This window comes from Phyllobates terribilis, unplaced genomic scaffold (assembly GCF_046119375.1).
Source record: "Phyllobates terribilis strain yellow unplaced genomic scaffold, ASM4611937v1 Scaffold_9__5_contigs__length_417890890, whole genome shotgun sequence".
Classification (NCBI taxonomy): Eukaryota; Metazoa; Chordata; class Amphibia; order Anura; family Dendrobatidae; genus Phyllobates; species Phyllobates terribilis.
Window position 1 is genome coordinate 230631820 of NW_027362769.1, and position 20975 is coordinate 230652794.

The 20975-nt window shown below is 47.2% G+C and overlaps 1 protein-coding gene across 1 annotated transcript; it reads left to right on the plus strand.

Annotated features, from left to right (window-relative positions):
* Positions 1 to 4136: 4136 nt before the first annotated feature.
* SOCS1 (suppressor of cytokine signaling 1) lies at positions 4137 to 8696 on the plus strand. The gene is made up of 2 exons (XM_073645738.1): positions 4137 to 4387; positions 7740 to 8696. Exon 2 carries the CDS (start codon positions 7818 to 7820, stop codon positions 8451 to 8453), a length of 636 nt encoding a protein of 211 aa, XP_073501839.1. The 5' UTR covers positions 4137 to 4387; positions 7740 to 7817; the 3' UTR covers positions 8454 to 8696.
* The last annotated feature ends 12279 nt before the right edge of the window (positions 8697 to 20975 follow it).

Here is a 20975-nt window from a genome sequence, read left to right on the forward strand (position 1 = left end):
CCTTCAGCATGACCGGTTTGGCAGTGGGTCAGTAATGGCGTGGGGTGGCATTTCTTTGGAGGGCCACACAGCCCTCCATGTGCTCACCAGAGGTAGCCTGACTGCCATTAGGTACCGAGATGAGATCCTCAGACCCCTTATGAGACCATATGCTGGTGCGGTTGGCCCTGGGTTCCTCCTAATGTAGGACAATGCCCGACCTCATTTGGCTGGAGTGTGTCAGTAGTTCCTGCAAGATGAAGGCATTGAAGCTATGGACTGGCCCGCCCGTTCCCCAGACTTGAATCTGATTGAGCACATCTGGGACATCATGTCTCGCTCCATCCACCAACGTCACGTTGCACCACAGACTGTCCAGGAGTTGGCGGATGCTTTAGTCCAGGTCTGGGAGGAGATCCCACAGGAGACCATCCGCAACCTCATCAGGAGCATGCCCAGGCGTTGTAGGGAGGTCATACAGGCACATGGAGGCCACACACAATACTGAGCCTCATTTTGACTTGTTTTAAGGACATTACATCAAAGTTGGATCAGCCTGTAGTGTGTTTTTCCACTTTAATTTTGGGGGTGACTCCAAATCCAGGCCTCCATTGGTTAATAAATTTGATTTCCATTGATGACTTTTGTGTGATTTTGTTGTCAGCACATTCAGCTTTGTCCAGAATAAAGTATTCAATGAGAATATTTCATTCATTCAGATCCAGGATGTGTTATTTGAGTGTTCCCTTTATTTTTTTGAGCAGTGTACTACCCTGATTTTAATGAAAAAAGCTTGTTAGTGATGCACATTGTATCACTAACAAAGCAATGGGGGCAGTGTACATAGCAACTAGGACGTGACAGGTTCCGTTTAACACATAGAACATCTTCATACACATTCTTCCTCTCCTTCTTAAACTCACTCGGTTCTGTCTAAGTTAGTTCCTCTGCCTTCACCACAACCCAGCACAGTGCTTTGGGGGCTTCCCTTGTCCCCAATAACGTCACAAAGTCCTCTTTTTCAATCCGCGGTTCTGCGTCCTTTTCCCCTTAGAGGAGCTACTTCTTCCACTATGACCGTTACTTAGCTTCTCTGCTTGTCGACGCCACGGAACTACAAGGGGCACTCTTTTTGTCTCGCATTCCCTGCTCTGATTTGTCCCGTTACCTCTTAGGCTTGAAAACTCTGGACCGTCCCGCTAGGCGTTTTGTCCCAAATCCCATCTTTGAAGAATCACTCACTTCTTCTATCACTTTTCCTCATCTATTGTCTGTATCTCACTACCCGTTTCTTCGGTCTCCTCTCACTTCAGGGACACCAACTTCATGCAGCTATGGTCGCTGGTCAGACCGTAGGTCTGCTTCTGCTGCATGCTGGGCCCTATCTGACACATGACCGGAAACTCCCTCTGTCCCTTCACCTATCCCCTCCCACTCTGGGCTAGTCCAAATAATTAACCTTTGGTCTCCCTACTGTTGGGCAGAACATAACACTTTCACTAATAACACATGTCAATAAACACTTTATGCATTTAAATACATTACAACAAATACATGTTTTCAAGTGGAAATGTGGGCAGAACTTACATCTTCTTACATGTGTTTGTAATGTAGTGTGAGTGTATTAATATACTCAACTACTGCTGCTCTCTCCGTTGTCCAGCGCCTTTCTTCTCTGCTTCTCTGTGTCCTCACCTCGCTGCAAACTGGCCAAGTCACGGAGAGCGCAGAATGAGGCTCCATATGCTTTTGACGCGCCCCTGGGCCTGTGCTGAGTAGCGTTGCGCACGCGGGAGCCTACCCGGAGCCGGATCTGATAGGGGTAGTAGTCTCGTGGCGGTGACCCGGTCCGTGCCCAGGGAGTCAAACTGTGTGGCTGAGTATTAGCAGTAGATGTAGGACGACTACGCCACCCGTTGAATGCAGCTATGGAGCTGCCGCTGCAGGGCAGACCGCTGAGGCCGGTGGTAGGATAGTGCAGCGTAGATGGTATAACCCCCAACGGGAGGGGTATGGCCTCAGGGCAGCCGACGTGGATGATGGGGGTAGCAGGAACCACTCAGAGACGATGCGGTGTAGTTCAGGGTCTTTACTGGTGACAAAGATAGACCCTCCCGGAGTACTGGCTAGCGGTCGGGGCCTGGTCAGTCCTTGAGCAGATGGGATCCCCCTTGGCCAGGCGGAGTTGTAGGCCTCCCCAACTAATCGTACTCTTCTGGCTACCTTGCTAGAGGCGGGTAAAAGTAGCCCACGTCCCTGAGTGTACCGTGTGGTGCTCACCCGTATGGCCGGTGACTCGGGGCCTTCTAGTGGCTTCCGCTCCACGACGGCGGTGCTGGTCCCACGCGTGTGACCGTGCCTTCGGGTTTCTTGGCCAGAGGACCTGAAATCCCCTGCCGGGCGGTTTCTGCTGCTGGGTCTGGGTTAATCCCCACAGCCTCGGACTCCGGGTCCGGTAGTAACTCTTCAATCAGGACAAGCTCTTCAGCTGCCAGCCCCTGATTCCTTTTAGCCTGCTCCCACAGAGCTCCTGATCTTTCTTTCCTATGCTGCTTCTCTTCTTCTCAACTCTTCTCTACTCTTCTCTTCTCCCTAACCCTGCCTCAGCCCCAGTTTTATATAGGGGAAGTTCTTCCCCTCCCAGGACTGGGCAGGAGGTGTGGCATGCATAGGATTCCTGACCAAGAGACCTCCCACCTGCTCTCAGACATAATATTGCTATTACTGTGGAAACCAGACCCCTGGGGTGCCACACTTTCATGGTATCAGAGACTTCCAGCTCATGCATAGGACATAGGATGAGTCGGCTCGCCGGAATTGCAACGACGTCACTTAGAAGCAGAGAAGACCAGCGCTGGACACTGAAGACAGGAGCAGTAGGTGAGTGTATATAAATACACTCACACTACTTTACTTGCATGTACACACCTTTACTGAATAAAAAAGTTAGTGGGAGTGCTTCTTTAAGATGAGTACGCCGATGCTCTGGAGGTAGGAGGCCAAGACATCTCGAAAGTACACAGCTCAGTAGGCAAAAAGCACAAAGTGGAACTTTCTATTGAAATCATTTCTCCACTCTGTGCATGTGCTTAGGAAGACGGAGTGCAAGGTCGTTCAGAAGTGCACAGCGCCGGAGGCAAGATCATACTCAGAGGGCATAACTTTTTATTAAAATTAGTACTCTGCTTTGAGCGTGGGCACAGAGTGGAGTACGGTGTTAAGGGCTCGTGCACACCACCAATTTTCTTGTATGAGTGCCATCCGTGAAAACCACGGACAGCACTCATACCTATGATATGCTATTGGGCTGTGCACATGTCCGATTTTTTCCTTGGACCGAGTGGTCTGCTGAAAAAATTGGAGACTTGTCCGATTTTGTTCTCAGTGTTGGATCAAAATCAGCAATGCAAGTCTATGGGTTCGTGAAAAAAATCGGACTGCACTCGGATGACATCTGACAGACCTGAGAAGACAGAGAAACTTCCTTTTATTTGTTCTTACACATTCAAGAAAGACTGATGCCACTCTGATAAAATTCTGATCAAAGTAGTCGGACTGTTTTTCTCAGATGTGGAAAAATCGGTCATGTGGACCTACGTTCCTGAGATCTGCACTTCTGACAGGTCTATTGAATAATTTGAGGGGTCACAGGGTCCAGAACCCACCGATCTGCACAGAATCAAAAAGCCAGCAAATATAAAAAATTGTCCAAAAATTGAGTTTTTCTCAGCTTATCCATTCATTGCGGATGGGACTGATTGAGATTGTCGAGTACATCAGTACTCCAGAAATAAAGCGGCAGAGTACATGTGCAAACACACAGATCCATTCATTCCTGGTAGGAAGAACAGGGGATTGACACCCCCATTCCAGTGATCGCGATTAAATATTTTTTTATCTAACCTCTTTATCTATCTTTTATCTAACCTCTTTAGTAAATAACATCAAAGACAGTAATAACAATAGAAGTAATAACAATATTTATAAATTAGGGATCCTTTCTTTTGTTCGTCTCCTTTGCTCGGTTCCAGAGAAGACTTCTCTTAAGCCTTCTCTTTCCTAGAATTTGCTTCTGGAATAGAAAGTGAAAGTGTTCGTAGACCTGTTCTAGTAAAAGAGGGGCGGTATATAGGGAGGAGGGAAAAAGCTCTGTACAAAAGAGTCACTCACTGGAGCCAGCAGCACTGACAGCCCTGCACAGAGCTGGTGCCCTCACTACTCCTCCAAGCCTTACACTCTGTAGCCAGACACCTGGGTCGCCCTGTGCAGGAGATTATGGTTCATATCACCGCTGGCCTCCCAAGGATTTATATCCCGGTGATTGTGGAATACAGTGCTGATCTCTCTGTGCACACACACACTGGGGGATTTGTGTGTTGCGGATTGTCGGCTGTCATACATATATCAGGTAAGGGCCTCCGGTAGACTTTGCAGAGGGTCTGTAGCTCCTGCTGCAGGGTCATACACCTTATACATAATCAGACGTTGGCGTATAGATGTAGCAGAGCTGTATTTGTCATTGATCTTGTGCTGGGTTTTGCTATCTTGTAACTGATCACACATTCTGATATCACAATGTGTTGTGGCAGATATATAGTTACATAGGTTGAAAAAAGACTTAGGTCCATCAAGTTCAACCTTCTGTTATATCTGATAAGTGCATTTTGATAATGCGCTTTTCATTCTCCCAAGTCATTTACTATTTTCTATTATTATCATTCCGATTAAATGGCTTTGACATATTTGGCACATGGACGGCTCACCCACGCTCACTCATTTCCTAGGAAGCCTATTAATGTTTATGTGTTTATGGAGCATAGGTGGAAATCAGAGAGTCTGGAGGAAGCCCACTCCTCAGGCATTGAGAGGGCACAGGCTCCATGCAGATTTCTCAGTGCTGATGCCTATGTGCCCCCCTCTTCTTCTATACAATTATATATAAGTCTTATATGAAGGCAATCATTTCCAGATGACTCGAACCTCCCTAGAAATATGCCTTTGTGCATTTATTACAGCCAAGGGTGAAGCCTTTGCTGGAGTCTATGCAATATTTCCCTGCAACAGCTGTTTCTTATTACAGCGCTAGCACATATGAATATGTCAGATCAGCAGAGTTGTTGTCTGTGCAAATAATCTTACTAAGTTATCATGAGGCTCAAAAGGTACAAATTCAGCTCGGCCACATCCGTTTTCTTTAGAGGCTCCAGTGTTGCATCCTGCATTGGTCTGGTGGTCCTGCCATGGCTTAGGTAGGAGCAGACCCACCATGCACAGCAGGAAAATACTGCAGCAGAGATGGCTGGAGAATGTAGGATTCTGCATGTGAATTATTACTGCTGGGTTGTATAATCCCAAGGACAGTGCTATTATTCCCATTATTATATGTATTTCATCATCACAGATTCTTATGTTCTTCTACCGAAATACTGGAAATACAGGATTGTGGGGCGTCTGCCTGTTGTGTTTTGGAGCCTGAGGCGTAGGCTTTGTACTATAAATTCAACTTGCAGCCCTGTAAAGGAACAGCGGTGCAAGAATTTAGTTATTCTCCCCTTCAGGCTTCTATGCTATTAGGATGGACTAGCAATTGTGTATTTGATACTTGAGCTCATCTAGGCAGCTGGAGAAGTATTGGCAGCTAGTTTTTTGGGAATGTAAAAATCTTTTATGATATGGAAATGTGATCCGAAGAAATTCTGGGCAATTCTGCACACGTCTAGCATGAATAATGAGATGTCTAACAATTCAGTGGAAACCCAATGGAGGCCCACTGGTCTGAATTGCTGTGTATCGTGCCAAGTTTCTCACCTACCCAATGTGTAACCAAGCCTGTGCCTCCGCTGACCCCGGGTCACTTAAGTACACACAGTGCAGATGTATGCAACTGTAGCAGCCACACATAACAACCTCCCTGGGTATTCCCTGCTGGGTTGCATTGTGCCAGCTGTTTCGTTTATTATCAACTATTGATATCATTATTTTGTATAATACTCATTATTATTATTATTATTATTATTATTAATTCCTATAAGTAATTATTATTATTACCTAGATGTAATTATTATTATATTTTATTATTATTATTAATAGTTTATAATAATAAATTATTAAATAATAATAATAATTAGTGTCAGTAGACCAAACCAATAATACACTGTATATCATATAATAACAATAATAATGATAATTATAGTAATAATAATTCATGTAATACTAATAAGTAATCATTATTATATTTTATTTTTGTAATTATTATTAATATTATTAGTTTAGAGTAATAAACTATTACAAATGATAACAATACTAAAATAATAATAATTATAGGAATTATTACTATTGTTATAATTATTGTCATTATATGTTATATCTTTTATTGTTGGTTTATTCTACCAACACTAATTATTATTATTATTTTATAGATTATTATCATAAACTATTTAAAATAATAATAATAATAACAATAATAAAATATACTAATAATTACATCTAGGTAATACATGAATAAATACATGAATTACCATAAATGGCAACCGTTGTAGTAGGTAGGAAGGGCAACATAATGAATACAGTTGTAGCAGAGTTGTTCCAGAGATAAGATGTCATTTGACTCAACTCATTGATTGTGATAAGATGATGAGTTACACTGGCATTGCTAGCACCCGGCACTAGGGGCACTGTCCCACAAATGCCAGTGCCCTTCATGGCCACTATCAATGGTACCTCCAATGGTGCCCCAGCTATCATTAGTATTATTTACTTGTATTATTTAGGACCGCAGATAAAGCTTCTGCATTGTTTCTGTTAAGCACTAATTCACAAAATGAGATGACACACAAAGGTCTGCTACTTCTGCATACAGTGAAATACATTTTTGCAGGAGTGGACTTTTTTTTTTGGGTAGGGTGAATCTAGATACAATGTATAAAGGTAGTATTAAGGGTTAAATAGCAAAGGAGGGCTTTCCATCCACAGAAAGCAGCTTCCAATAGACATCCAGATCTACCACTGACCATTCAGGGAAGCAGCAATCAGCCTAAATGCTTGTTTTTAAATCAATGCCTGTGCGCTAGAGTAGCTGTAAAAAATGGCTGTGGGGAATTGTTTTCTGAGAATGCCTGCTTGCTTCTCAACCATTTACTGAAGCAGTCAATAAGTGGATACTACTTCTACCAGAAAGAGCTGAAATCTAAAATCCCAAGCAGAGATAAGGTCAAGTCAATCAACAAAGATTTATTGAACCGTGCTGTGTGTGGAGATGACTTTAAAACATATTATTTGGTAGGAAGCAATTTAGTGCCAACCATTTTCGACAGTCTGTAGACTGTACAGGCTGAGTAACAGGAAAGAGGGGTAGCAGAGGCTTGCATCGTGTGCTCTAGACACTGCGCGTTTGGCTTTACCAAGAACTCGTCATTTACGGCAAGCAGAGTAAAAATAGAAAGCAGCTTTTTATGATGAGTCTATGATGGGAAATGCAGGTTTGAGACGCTTTGTGGTGGCACACAGGATCACTTGGAGGTACAGTAGTCACGGTGTTGACTCGAAATGCATTTTTTATGTTATTAACTCTAGATAGATAGATAGATAGATAGATAGATAGATAGATAGATATTGTTACTGAGTTCATCTGATGGACGACGTGTTGAGTAGATGAAGAGGTCTTCAATATGGACTACTCTTGATGACTACTAATATCTTATGTTATGCTTCGTTTGCTTGGTTGTATGTAATATCAACCATTTTTCTTCTTGGATTTTCAGAAAAACGACAAAGGACGTGCAGAACTGCCGTTAGGAGGGACGCTATGGAAGACCACATAGGTTGGTCAAGTCTATAGGATGGTAGCACACAGCAAGGTGGAAGCAGATAATGCCGTTCCAGACAGAAGACCTCAGCACCTGGATGCTTCACACTCTGATCGTCCCCAGCTCCAGCCTGCCAGAGCCATTCATAACAGCCCAGGACGTCCCATCCCCACATCGCAGCTCAGTGACACACACTTTCGGACCTTCCGCTCACAGTCGGATTTTACTGTCATCACCAAGACCAGCAGCATGCTGGATACTTGTGGATTTTACTGGGGACCTATGACGGTTAATGTGGCCCATGAGAAACTAAGGCTGGAGCCGGTGGGCACTTTCCTCATCAGGGACAGTAGACAGAAGAATTGTTTTTTTGCCATCAGTGTTAAAACAGGTACCGGACCCATCAGCATCAGGATTCACTTTCAGGCTGGGAGGTTCAGTCTAGATGGCAGCAGAGAGTCATTCAATTGCCTTTTCCAGCTACTGGAACATTATATATTATCTCCTAAAAAGATGCTTGTTGCTCCTCTAAGGAAGGTCAGATTAAGACCACTACAAGAACTCTGCCGAAAAAGCATACTGGCAACATTCGGGAGACAGAACCTGGACGCAATACCCGTCAACCGGGTCTTAAAGGACTATTTAAAGTCTTTTCCATTTCAAATCTAGCAACACAGGGCATTAACCATCGACACGAGAAGGACACACGTGTTACACATTCAGCTTCCTGGGGTTATTTTTTAATATCTTATTTAATGGTGGTCAAGTTTATTTTTGTAGCAATTTAACTGTATTTTGGGATAAAACTTGAACACTTGCCTTTTAATGTTTACAAAAACAGATTATTTGCACAAACTAAAAGGGGTCGCCCCCTTTTGGAATTGTTTTCTCTGCTGTGCAGATCCTTTATTTTATTACACTTTAAAAGTAATAAATTTTATTATAAAATATTTCAAAAACAGCTTCACTTGTATCTGGTTATTTCATTAGAGCTTTGTGTATAAGACGGAAATATAGTTTTTTGACTTGGCAATATTGGGCAAGGAAGTAGCGCTATATTTTCCATATAAATATAGCAGAGTTGAGTTTGCCAATTGGTCTATTCTAAAAACGTATATATTGTTAAGTCAGAGCACAACGCAAACCCTGCAAAGAGACAAATTTAGATGTTGTACATTAGCATGTGGCTGGATAATTTTTGGACCGGATATCAAGGTTTCAATAGACATATGTGCAGAGTCCTAGCTAGGCTTTCCATCACCTGGGGAAATGATTCAGTATGTTGCACAATCCTTGTACCTCAATATTATGGCTAGGATTGGCTTTGTGGGACACCATATAAAGGCTTTCCCTCTAGCTATGAGCCATGATAAAGGGCCCTTAGAATAAATTAGGCATATTTATACCAATATGAATATACTTGTAACATATGTATGTAAATGGAGCTTATTAGTAGTGGAGATAAGTGAGATCCCATAGTGATTACTCCGGGAGTTTTCTCTTTACTGAATACTTCTACCCAACTAAAATGGCTGATAACAGAGAATTGTAAATTTAGTATTTAGTTGCAGTTTCCCTTTAAAAAAAATTGAAAAAAAGGTATTTTCCAAGTGACACCCAATAGTTTAATTTTTAACAGAATTGACATTGGGCCAAAAGCAGCTAAAATAAGGTTCCGTGGACTGTACGGCCTGTTTCTCAATCAGGGGCCAGTTGCCCCTTAATAACCACAGACACAGAATGAGCAGACCATATGCAGATTATAGGTGCTGCTCTTACTCTCTAATTCATAGCGTTCACTTCCAAAAAATCTTTATAAAGACGACTTCATACATTTCTAGCCGGTGAGACGTTTCTGGAATATTTCAACAACACAGAAAACCCCTGGTACAGAACACCACATCCACATTAGACGAGTTCTCGCATGTCTGTGGTTTGTAAATTAATAATCGTTGTAATGTAAGTGTTATTGTTTGCTCCATATGACATCAGAGAGTTCTTATCATGTAATGTGGCCGCGCTGCTCGGTCTGCAGTACTCTGTCAGGAATATGTAGATAAGCAGCGATGGAAAGTTTCCCAGTCATTGCTGCACATTCATGTGAATGTGTTTTATGACATTATTAAAGTTTCCGTGGAAAAAGAATTTCTGAGATCCACTTTTACCTGGTTGTAATTTGGAAAGCAAAAAATTAGAAACACAAGGAAGCAGGACTGGTTTACATATTAACTAAAGCAAATGGGAATGTTGCATTTTATTAGAAAGCTAGATTTATATATTGGGCTGTGGCTGATACTGCAATTTAGCCTCAGTCACTTTTTTTTCTAATCCCTGTCTACCCCTTTAACTATTTGCAGACTGCCCAAATACTTGGGAACATCATACTTTGGGTGGAATCATAATGTGTGGTAGGCTGTGTGGGCTTCATATTGTGGTGTTGGGGGCATCATACTGTGGGTGGGTCACTGTGAGGACATTATACTGTGTGTGGGGAGACTGTGGGCCTATCATACTGTGGGTGGGAGGTTGTCGCTGTGGGGGCCATCATACTATGGGTACATTATATTGTATGGAGGGGACTGTTGGGTCATCATACTGTGGTGGGCATTTTGGTGCCTCATATGGTGGAAGATCTATGAGGGGACATCATACTTTGGGGACATCATACCATGTGTGGGTAGCCTGTGGTAGCATCACACTGTGGGGTGGGGGATCAGTGTGGGGCATCATACTGTGCACAGGTGATTGTTGGGTCATCATACTGTGATGGCGATTTTGGTGCCTCATATGCTGGGGGATTTATGAGGGGACATCATACTTTGGAACATCATACCATGTGTGGGGAACCTGTGGTAGCATCACACTGTGGGGTGGGGGATCAGTGTGGGGCATCATACTGTGCACAGGGGACTGTTGGGACATCAAACTGTGGTGGGGATTTTGGTGCATCATATGGTGGGGGATCTATGAGGGGACATCATACCATGTGTGGGGAGCCTGTGGTAGCGTAACACTTTGCATTGGGGTTCAGTGTAGGGACATCATACTGTGCACAGGGTACTGTGGGGACATCATACTGTGTGGGGGAACTGTGAGGACATCATATTGTGTTGTGGGTCACTGTGAGTGCCTCCTTATGTGTGTGGGAACTGTGGGGAAATCATATTGTGTGTGGGAGAGCACTGTGGCAGCATTATATTAAAGTATGTTGGGGGCACTTTGGAGGCACCATTCTTTTCCTGAGGCACTGTGGGGGCATCATACTGTGCGTCTAAGGGGGTACTGTGGGGGAATTCATACCGTGTGTGGCACTTTTGGAGGCATCATTTCTATGGGGCCATGATAGGAACATTGTACTGGGTGAGAACATAATTCTTCAATAGGGCACAATTATTGTGTAGGTACTGCAATACCTGTCTACCTCCCTGTCTTTAAAAGTTGGGAGGTATGTCCTTCTGTGACTGCGCTTATGCACCGTGACCCCATTACTCCACTAAATATTTTTTTTCTTTTTTGACGAGGGTCCGAATTAGGACTTTTGATATAAGGCCCCATGATTTATATGTACGTCCTTGTGTAAGGGGGAAGACCGGGTGTAAGTACTTTCAGAGCAAAGGATCTGGAACTGCCGGGGCCGTGTTTCTGGTTGCAGGGGGAAGACAGACTGGGAGCACAGGAGTTAGGTTACTGGGAAGCTGGGGGCGTGTCCAGAGTGAGAGCTGGGCGGTCAGGTGACCGGGGAACTGGAGGCGTGGCTAGAGAGAGGAAGAGACTAGGACGTTTGCGCGGGAGAGCGGAGCTGGGTACTGCTCAGCAGAGCAGTGTGAGAGGGTCCAGGCTCCTGGCTACAGTATTTGGAGCAAGATCCAAGTGCAGTGGACTGGAGGAGTCAAGCCGACTCGAGGGAGAAGAGACGCAGGGTCCGTGGAGCCGAGCACGTGAGGTGCCGTGTTATGGACTAGGGGCTCAGCGGGTAAAACCGGAGACCGCCCGCTGCCGCCAGAAGACGGAGCATCGTTTGGGCGGGGACGCCTGAAGAAATCAATCCCGACATCAGCTGACAACTGCCTTGTGAGGAGCAAGAGTCAGCTAAGTGAAAAAACTGTTGATTACAACTGGTTCGACTCTGCTACATCTAGTTAAACTGTGAACTGTCAGTAGTAGACTTTTACCTGCTACTTCCTTTGTTTTTCCCCATATTTTCGTGGAGGTTGATCCTGTTAGCATAAACCTCCCCTGTTTATTAACCCCGTATTGGCTGCTCTGTGTTTCTGTGTCACTGTGCATCTAAAGTACCCGTGTTACATTTGGCGTAGTAGGCAGGATGCAGTCGTTAGACACAGACACTGCAGAGCAGCCCATCCTGGGAGCTCCTAAATCTAGCTTGCAGCTGGTGGCCATGCTCAGCAATCTCCCAAAGTTCACCGGGGACAATATGATGCTGTGGGACTGGATTGAGAGAGTTAGGAGTATGTTACGTATGCACCCGATGACCCCAGCTAAGCAAGCCGAAATAGCCTTACTGGCCCTCTGCGGCGAGGCCCGACAATCCGTGATGTACCGCCCTCCCCATGACCGGGATACTGTAGAAAAAGTGGTGCGGATACTGGAGGAGATGCATGGGGATCCCACCAATGTAGGAGAGCTGAGGATACAGCTGTTTCACCAAGTGCAGCAGGAGGGGGAGACTGTGACGCAGTATGTTAATGCCTTACAGAGGGTGCATGCCTATATCACTAGAAAAGACGACATGGGGAATTTGGGAATGGGCCCCCCTGACGTGATCTTAAGGGACCAGTTTGTGGCAGGCCTCAGGGATGTGCAGCTGAAGCAGGCCTTGCGGGAGCGCCTGCGCGCCAACCCACGTATGACTTTTCTAGAAGTGGGGGCAGAGGCACGTGTGAGAGAGCAGGAGATGGGGGTGACGGCCCTGGCAGGGATGGTCCGGAGTAACGAGGTACGCACCCCACCTGCTGCTGAACCGGAATGGGCTCGAGAGATGCGAAAGGAGATACAGGAGATGCGGGATGAATGGTCCAGTCTGAAGACTGGAGACCCCTGCCCCGACACCAGAGATACCCAGATCGATTGCCCCAGTTATGGAAAGAATTGAATTCAGGCCCCGCCCTGCAGAAGAGTTCTGTAGAGAAGTGAGGCAGTCCTACACAGACAGAGACACGACCTGCTGGAAGTGTGGAGGCGCAGGACATTACGCCAGGGGCTGTGCTAGCCGAGGGCGGCCCCTGTCGCGGCAGCCATTAAACTACCAGGCTCCATGTTTGGGGGACACAGCATGGAACCTGAGGAAGGGGAAAGAAAAAGAGGAAGTCCCAAGGACCTGGTTTCCACCAGCCCGACTGTCTGGGCCGAAATAAGCGATCGGGCTGTTCACTGCCTGATTGACACGGGATCCCAGGTGACTACGATGATAGAAGCCTACTTTCAACAGCGATTTCCAGAGATAGCGCGGCCTGAATGTGGACCAGTAATTAGACTCACGGCAGCTAATCAATTACCCATCCCGGTCGCAGGGGTGGTGTGGATGAAGATCCGAGTGTGTGGAAAAGATGTGGGAAAAAAAGGAGTTGTCCTGGTCGCGAGGGGAACCGGAAGTGGACCCCTGGTGACCCTCGGAATGAATGTGCTGAAAGAGATCGGGCAAATCCTGCTTAGTGAGCCGAAGGAGATTCCTCTAGACCAGTGGGACCCGCAAACTTCCTAAAAGAGGGTCTTTCAACAACTAATCCGAGCTGCCCAGGCTCAGGAGACGTCGAGTGAAGGGAAGATCCTGGGGAAAATAATAGTGCCAGCAGCTATGGCGCTCACCTTACCGCCCGGACAAACTGTACTCACGTTACCCGCACAGGCCTGCACACCTCTTGAGGGGGTCGAAGTTCAGATAGAACCAACATCGATGGACAAAGTACCCCCCCCCGACTCTTGGTGGCTCAGACACTGGCCACCGTCCAGGGTGGCAATGTTTTAGTGCGGTGCGTTAATCTGGGCGAAGATGATCTCACACTCCCTCCCAGGGCGGAAATAGCCCAGATTCTGGGAATGCCAGAGAAGTTGGTGCGACCTGATGTGGTACAGCTGTCCGCTGTACGAGGAGACCCCTGGACTCTGGCGGTCACCGTGCCGTCGGAATCCCACCTGGCTAGTGCGAAGGGGGAACGAAGAATCCTAGAACGAATGCGGGCTGAATTGACGGGACTTACACCTCGACAGGTGCAGCAGGTTGAGGAGGTGCTGGAGCGGTACCAGGAAGTCTTTGCTCGCCATGAGGATGATTTTGGTTGCACCGAAGCCATTACCCACGAGATTCCCACGGGGAGTGCTGCCCTAGTGAGATATAGCGGCAGATACCTCCCCAGATGTATAAAGAGGTTAAGGAGATGCTAGCCCATATGTTACAGAATGGTGTGATATGGGAGAGTCAGAGCTCGTGGGCAGCTCCGATTGTCCTGGTCCGGAAGAAAGATGGGACCCTGCGGTTCTGTGTGGACTATAGATGACTGAATGCCTGTACAGTACGGGACTCTTACCCACTACCCCGAATCGAAGAGTCCCTGTCGGCCTTAGGGAAGACAAGATACTTCATCTCCTTGGATCTGGCCAGTGGGTACTGGCAGGTGCCCGTGGGCGAACATGACCGTGCGAAGACGGCGTTCATATTACCCATGGGACTGTTCGAGTTCAATAAGATGCCCTTCGGCCTGACTAACGCCCTCGGGACATACCAGCGTCTGATGGAGAGGTGCCTGGGCGATTTAAACTTCGAGGCGACACTGATTTACCTTGACGACATAATTGTCTATGCCACCACCTTCGAGGAGGACCTCCAGCGACTGGAGCAAGTAATGAGTCGCCTATAGAGTCATGGCCTAAAGGTGAAGCCCCAGAAGTGCCACCTGTACCGCAAACAGATCGAATATCTCGGTCATACTGTGTCCGGTGAAGGAGTCAGGCCCACCCAGGAAAAGGTGGCCTCCGTACAGGAGTGGCCTACCCCAAAGACAGTAAAGGACGTTCAGGCCTTCCTGGGACTTGCCGGGTACTACCGAAGATTCGTGAAGAACTTCACCCGCATAGCCAACCCATTGCTAGAGCTACTTAAGGGAGTGCCAGTGGGCTCCAAGAATCAGGCGATTCAGTGGGGAAGCAGTCAGGAAGAGGCCTTCCGTGCCCTGAAAATGGTCCTGACTGAGGTCCCAATACTTGCCTATGCGGATTTCTCCCAACCCTTCATACTCCACACTGATGCGAGCCTACATGGTCTGGGAGACGTGTTATCCCAAGTACAGGAGGAACACGGATAATTATAGCTCTTTCAAATTAGAGTTGCTGGCTCTGGTTTGGGCAATGACCTAGAAGTTTGCAGAGTATTTGTTCGGGTCCAAAGTACTGGTGAGAACTGATAACAACCCACTGGCCCACCTGGAGAATGCGAAATTGGGGGCCCTGGAGCAGCGGTGGGTGGCCTGCATGGCCATGTACCGGTATAAGATCGCCTACTGGCCTAAGGCAGAGAATACTCATGCCGACGGCCTCTCCAGAGTGACATATGAACGGCCTGATCATGACCGCGATGAAGATTTGGAGGCGGATGAGACCCCTAGCTTCATAAGTTTCGTGGGACCGCTGGCCGCGGCGCAGGGACAGATCGGAGAGACGTCGGAAGAACAAGTGCTAGGGCGGCCAAGAGATGACTGGATCCGACTTCAACAGACTGACAGAGAAGTTGCTCAATTACGTCAATGGGTGGCTTTGCGGCAAGTCCCCAGTCGAGAAGAGAGGAGTACCCTGTCCCCGGGAGCACTGAAAATGCTGGGACAATGGGAGAGACTGTGTTTGTGAGACGGGCTGCTGTACTGACGGGTGCAGCTACTGCGAGAGTTCGGGACCACCTGGCAAGTGGTGATCCCAGAGAAGTTGGTCGGAGTAGTGGCTAAGGAGGCTCATGAACGAGGGGCTCACTTCGGACCAGAGAAGACGTTTCAGTGGTTTGCAGAGGCTGGTGTATCATCCCCGACTGCGAGCAACAATAGAAGACACTTGTTGAAGATGTCGGAGGTGTGAGCTGGTTAAACCCCCGGAACAGCGGGTCCCCATAAAAACCATTGTGACTTCTGCCCCCTTAGAGGTGCTGATGATCGACTATTTGACTGTTGGACCAGCGCATCTCGGGTATGAACATTGCCTGCTAATGACAGACCACTTCACAAAGTTTGCAGTAGTGACCCCGACCAGAAACCAGACCGCCGAGTCAGCTGCGCAGGCCATCTGCTGAGACTTCATTTGGGTGTACGGCTGCCCAAAGAGGATCCATTCCGATCAAAGCGCCTGCTTCCAAGGCCGGGTAATGGAAGAGCTGCATCGGTTGTACAAGATTGAGAAGTCACGGACTACACCTTACCACCCTCAAGGAAATGGGGCCTGTGAGCGCTTTAATCGGACACTGATCCAAATGCTCCGCACGTTGGAGGAAGATCGGAAGGTAAGGTGGCCTGAGTTTTTGGTCGAGCTGGTGTTGGTCTACAACAACCGAGTGAATAGTACGACGGGGTTCACTCCTTATACCTTGCTGTTTGGGCGAAAGGGGCGAGAGATTACCGAGTTAGAGCTGGTCCCTGAGGAGGACTACCCACGGACGGGGGTGTCTTCCTGGGTCCGGGAACATCGGCATCGACTGCAGACCCTCCGACGGTTGGTACAACAAAAGTTTCAGGAGCTCAAACATCATGAGACATTGCCTCTTCGAGGGACAGCTCTGAGGCCCGGGGAGCGGGTGTTGGTTCGGGACAGGCGGCCCCGGGGCAAATTGAGTGGGCGGTGGGAACGGAATCCGCACCGAGTGAAGCGCAGGAGTGGCGCTGAAGGAACTGTGTATGAAGTTCAACCCGAGAGGGCTGAAGGAGCCCCTACCAGAGTGGTTCATCGTAGTATACTGCGACCCTGTCTGTCTAAAGATGATGAGGATGGAGAAGAATCACCTGCTTCTAGAGAGGGTCCTGTCACAGTTGCCCCAAGCCACAATGTGGACGAAGAAGAGTTGTTGATTCTACCTCCGAGCCCCAGCACTTGATTACCTGCAGTCCCCAGTGCAGGCGGCGAGGGAACAACATCGGTTGAAGCCACCGGGCAGGCGGAAATTGGAAATCCGAGTGACCCTGCACCCCCCATCGGTCAAACTGAGTTACGCCGGTCAGAACGGACAACAGCAGGAGTGCCTTCTCACCGTTACGAACAAGATCAATTCATATGGTACCGTATCATCCAGGAAATCCAAGAATGTGAACGTTTGAGGAAGGAACTCTCGCCCGTGGAATGGCAAGTTAAAGGAGAGCGGGAGTCTAAGGGGGAAGACCGGGGTGTAAGTACTTTCAGAGCAAGGGATCCGGAACTGCCGGGGCCGTGCCTCTGGTTGCAGGGGGAAGACAGACTGGGAGCACAGGAGTCAGGTGTCTGGGAAGCTGGGGGCGTGTCCAGAGTGAGAACTGGGAGGTCAGGTGACCGGGGAACTGGAGGTGTGGCTACAGAGAGGAAGAGACGAGGATGTTTGCGCGGAAGAGCGGAGCTGGGTACTGCTCAGGAGAGCAGTGTGAGAGGGTTCAGGCTCCTGGCTACAGTGCTTGGAGCAAGATCCGAGTGCAGTGGACCGGAAGAGTCAAGCCGACTCGAGGGAGAAGAGACCCAGGGTCCGTGGAGCCGAGCATGTGAGGTGCCGTGTTATGGACTAGGGGCTCAGCGAGTAAAACCGGAGACTGCCCGCTGCCGCCAGAAGACAGAGCATTGTTTGGGTGGGGACGCCTGAAGAAATCAACCCCGGCATCAGCTGGCAACTGCCTTGTGAGGAGCTAGAGTCAGCTAAGTGAAAAAACTGTTGATTACAACTGGTTCGACTCTGCTACATCTATTTAAACTGTGAACTGTCAGTAGTAGATTTTTACCTGCTACTTCCCTTGTTTTCCCCCATATTTTCCCCTGTTACTCCCAGCGTGGAGGTTGACCCTGTTATCATAAACCTTCCCTGTTTATTAACCCCGTATTAGCTGCTCTGTGTTTCTGTGTCACTGCATCTAAAGTACCCGTGTTACACTTGATTACATTATGTAAAGAAAGATCTAGTTATCTGTATACTCTATGCAAATTACCTGCTACTAGTCATCTGGGCAGATCCTCTCCGGGGAACAGTCAGACAGTCCAAAGTAAAGTCATGTCTCCCAGGCATACGTAAGTAAAGCAAGGTGCTCTTAACTTGGCTCCAGCTGTGCACTGTGCCTGCATCCTTCACTTAGTCTTTCAGCACCCAGTGAATGAGCAATATGTAGATGACACCTATGCATGTTACCCTAAGGGTACATATGACGCGCCCCCTGGGCCAGTGTTGTTTGGGGGATACCCGGAGCCGGATCAGATGGGGGTTGTAGTCTCCGAGTGGCGGTGACCCGGTCCGTGCCCAGGGTGTCAAGCTCAGTGTGTGGCAGTCCTACAGATGTTGCTGGATGTTCTTTAGTGTCGACTACGCCACCCGTTGATTTGCGGTCAATACGGCCGCCGCTGCAGCAGGGTCCGCTGAGGCTGGTGGTGTGTGTGCAGCTTCTGGTAGTATAACCCCCAACGGGAGGGGTATAGCCTCAGGGGGTCAGTTGTAGAGGGTGGTGGTTGTGGTGGTGCAGTGAGGATGGTATTAAGACTCAGAGTCGGGCTGTGCAGTTCAGGGTGTTTACTTACTGCTGTTGTTCTGGTCACTCCGGCCTTGAGTGACCGCCCGAGCCGTGCTGCGTCCACCAGGTCCTGGACTCGGCCAACCCCCAGGTAATTCTGGAGCGTGATCCTGAGCTCCCTTTCTGACGTTCCTTTTCTCTGGCCTTCCCCACCAGGGATCCACCTATGTCCGGCTCCCTCGGGTCTCTTGGTGGGTACACCTCCTCTGGGTTCCCTGACCCTATACTTGGTCTGCCTTCCTGGTGGATTTAGTGGGGGGTCGTGGCAGATCCTGCCCACAACCTCCGGTCTCTGGCTGAGGATTAGTGCCCTCCACCAGCTTGGGATCCGGTACCCTTGTGCCAACCCTTCACCCTGTTGCTTGTATTTGGGCTCTTGGGGTTCCCTCTTCTTCCCCTCTGGGTCCTTCTGACTCCTCTCTCTCTTCTTTCAGGACTGCTTGACCCTCTACAACAGACTGACTAGTAGCTGTCTGCCTGTCTGACCCTGATCTAAGATGGTTCCCACCTTATATACTCCCTCTATGTGTGAGCTCAGGTGACCAGCACCCAATGAGCCCCTAGCATTACCCAGACTGCTCCCCCTATCTGCCCCTACACTACTGGGATGTTCCAACCCCCTCCCACTCCAGCCAGGGACAGACACTATCGTACCTGCACATATTTTGGTGGGAGTACCGTCGATCTGTCCCCCGGAAATGGGATGTATGTAGTGTATGCAGCCTACTGAGCTCAGTTCCACACTCCATCCTTACCCGGGAGTGGAATACCACACCTCTGGTTTGAGGTGTAATACCCCTGTAGCAGCCGAATCCTCAGGGTGCTACACATACACACATTGTGGATTTTCTGCTGTATATCCGTAGTATATCTGCTTCGTTTTCACATCAAATGTTAAATGCAGATTTTGTTGGGGATTTTGATGAGAATTTCACTCTGTGCATTGCAGGAGGAAAGACTTCATTGAACTCCATACAAAGAATTGACATGCTACAAATTTTTAAGTCCTTCGATTACTGATGAGGCCGATGGACCAAGTCCTCCGAATCAATATGAACCAGCTCTACTTGTGACATATACAAGAGGGCAGCAGCCATAGGGGAAGGTAATGAAGCCCTGCCTAGACAGATGAATAACAGCTAACATATTGCTCCATGTTTTACTTTTATACTGATAGAGATGCTGATAGGTCTTCAGTATACAGCAATTTCTGCCTGTGACAAATGTATAAACTGTCCTGTATGATGTGTATAAATATTAGAGATGAGCGAATCGGTTCGAAACAAATTTGTTTGTTAGCCGATCCCTGCATGTGTCACAGCTGTCTAACAGCTGCGGCGGATCAAACCTAGATGCCGAGCACGCCGCAAATACTTGGCGAGCACCCGAGCATACTCGTTTAAAGGATTAAACGAGCACTCTCGCTCATCACTAATAGTTTGCCATTCACTTTTTCAGCCTCCCTATTTTTACCCATGTAAGTATCACAAGGTCAGACAACGTCACCAAAGCTCCTCACATTCATATTTAACATTGCAGAAAATGCGCTCACTACTTATTATGTTCTCTATCCATGGACTTTTAATCCTTTTAATTTCTGATCAGCCTTTTCCTTACACGTTCCATTTCTTCTGCTTTGGCAATCTGCAGCTAATGTACTTCCATTCCCTGCAGTTTTTAACAAGAAAAATGCACAAGCAGTCCAACAATATAATAAGCTCCATAGCTAAACTGGTCGACTGGACAACCTAAAGAGGATATGTCTAAATTACAAGTCAAGATTATGAAAGCAGGGCATGCTGGACTTCAATATAGCTGATCTTTTGTACTATTTACAGTATTTATATATTTTACTCACTTATATAGCGCCATTAATTCCACAGCACTTTACTGACTATTGGGAAATAAGTTTCTGCCAGAGATATCTGACAGCCATATATATATATATACAGTTGAAACCAGAAGTTTACATACACTATATAAAAAGACACATATGCATGTTTTTCTCAATATCTGTCATGAAATCAGAATAAACCTTTCACGTTTTAGGTCAATTAGGATTACCATCATTTTTAATATTTGCCCAATGCCAAAATAATGAGAGAGAGAAAATGTTTTAAGGTATCAAGTTACCTGTGAGTACTTTGACAGTTAGAAGACGCCTGTGTGAAGCTAATCTCTTAGTAAGAAGTCCACGCAAAGCCCCACTGTTAAAAAAAAGACATGTACTGAAGCGGAAACAATTTGCCACAGAAAACTTCAACTGGCCTAAAGAGAAATGGAGAAACATTTTGGGGACTGATGAAAGTAAAATTGTACTTTTTGGGTCCAAGGGCCGCAGATAGTTCTTCAGACTACCCCCAAACTCTGCATTCAAGCCACAGTACACTCTGAAGACAGTGAATCATGGTGGTGCAAGCATCATGATATGGGCATTTTCTCTTACCTATTTACCGCATGCTAG

What these genes read in the sequence shown, in the direction of transcription:
- SOCS1 (XM_073645738.1), top strand. Translation starts at nt 7,818, where the DNA reads ATGGTAGCACACAGCAAGGTGGAAGCAGATAATGCCGTTCCAGACAGA.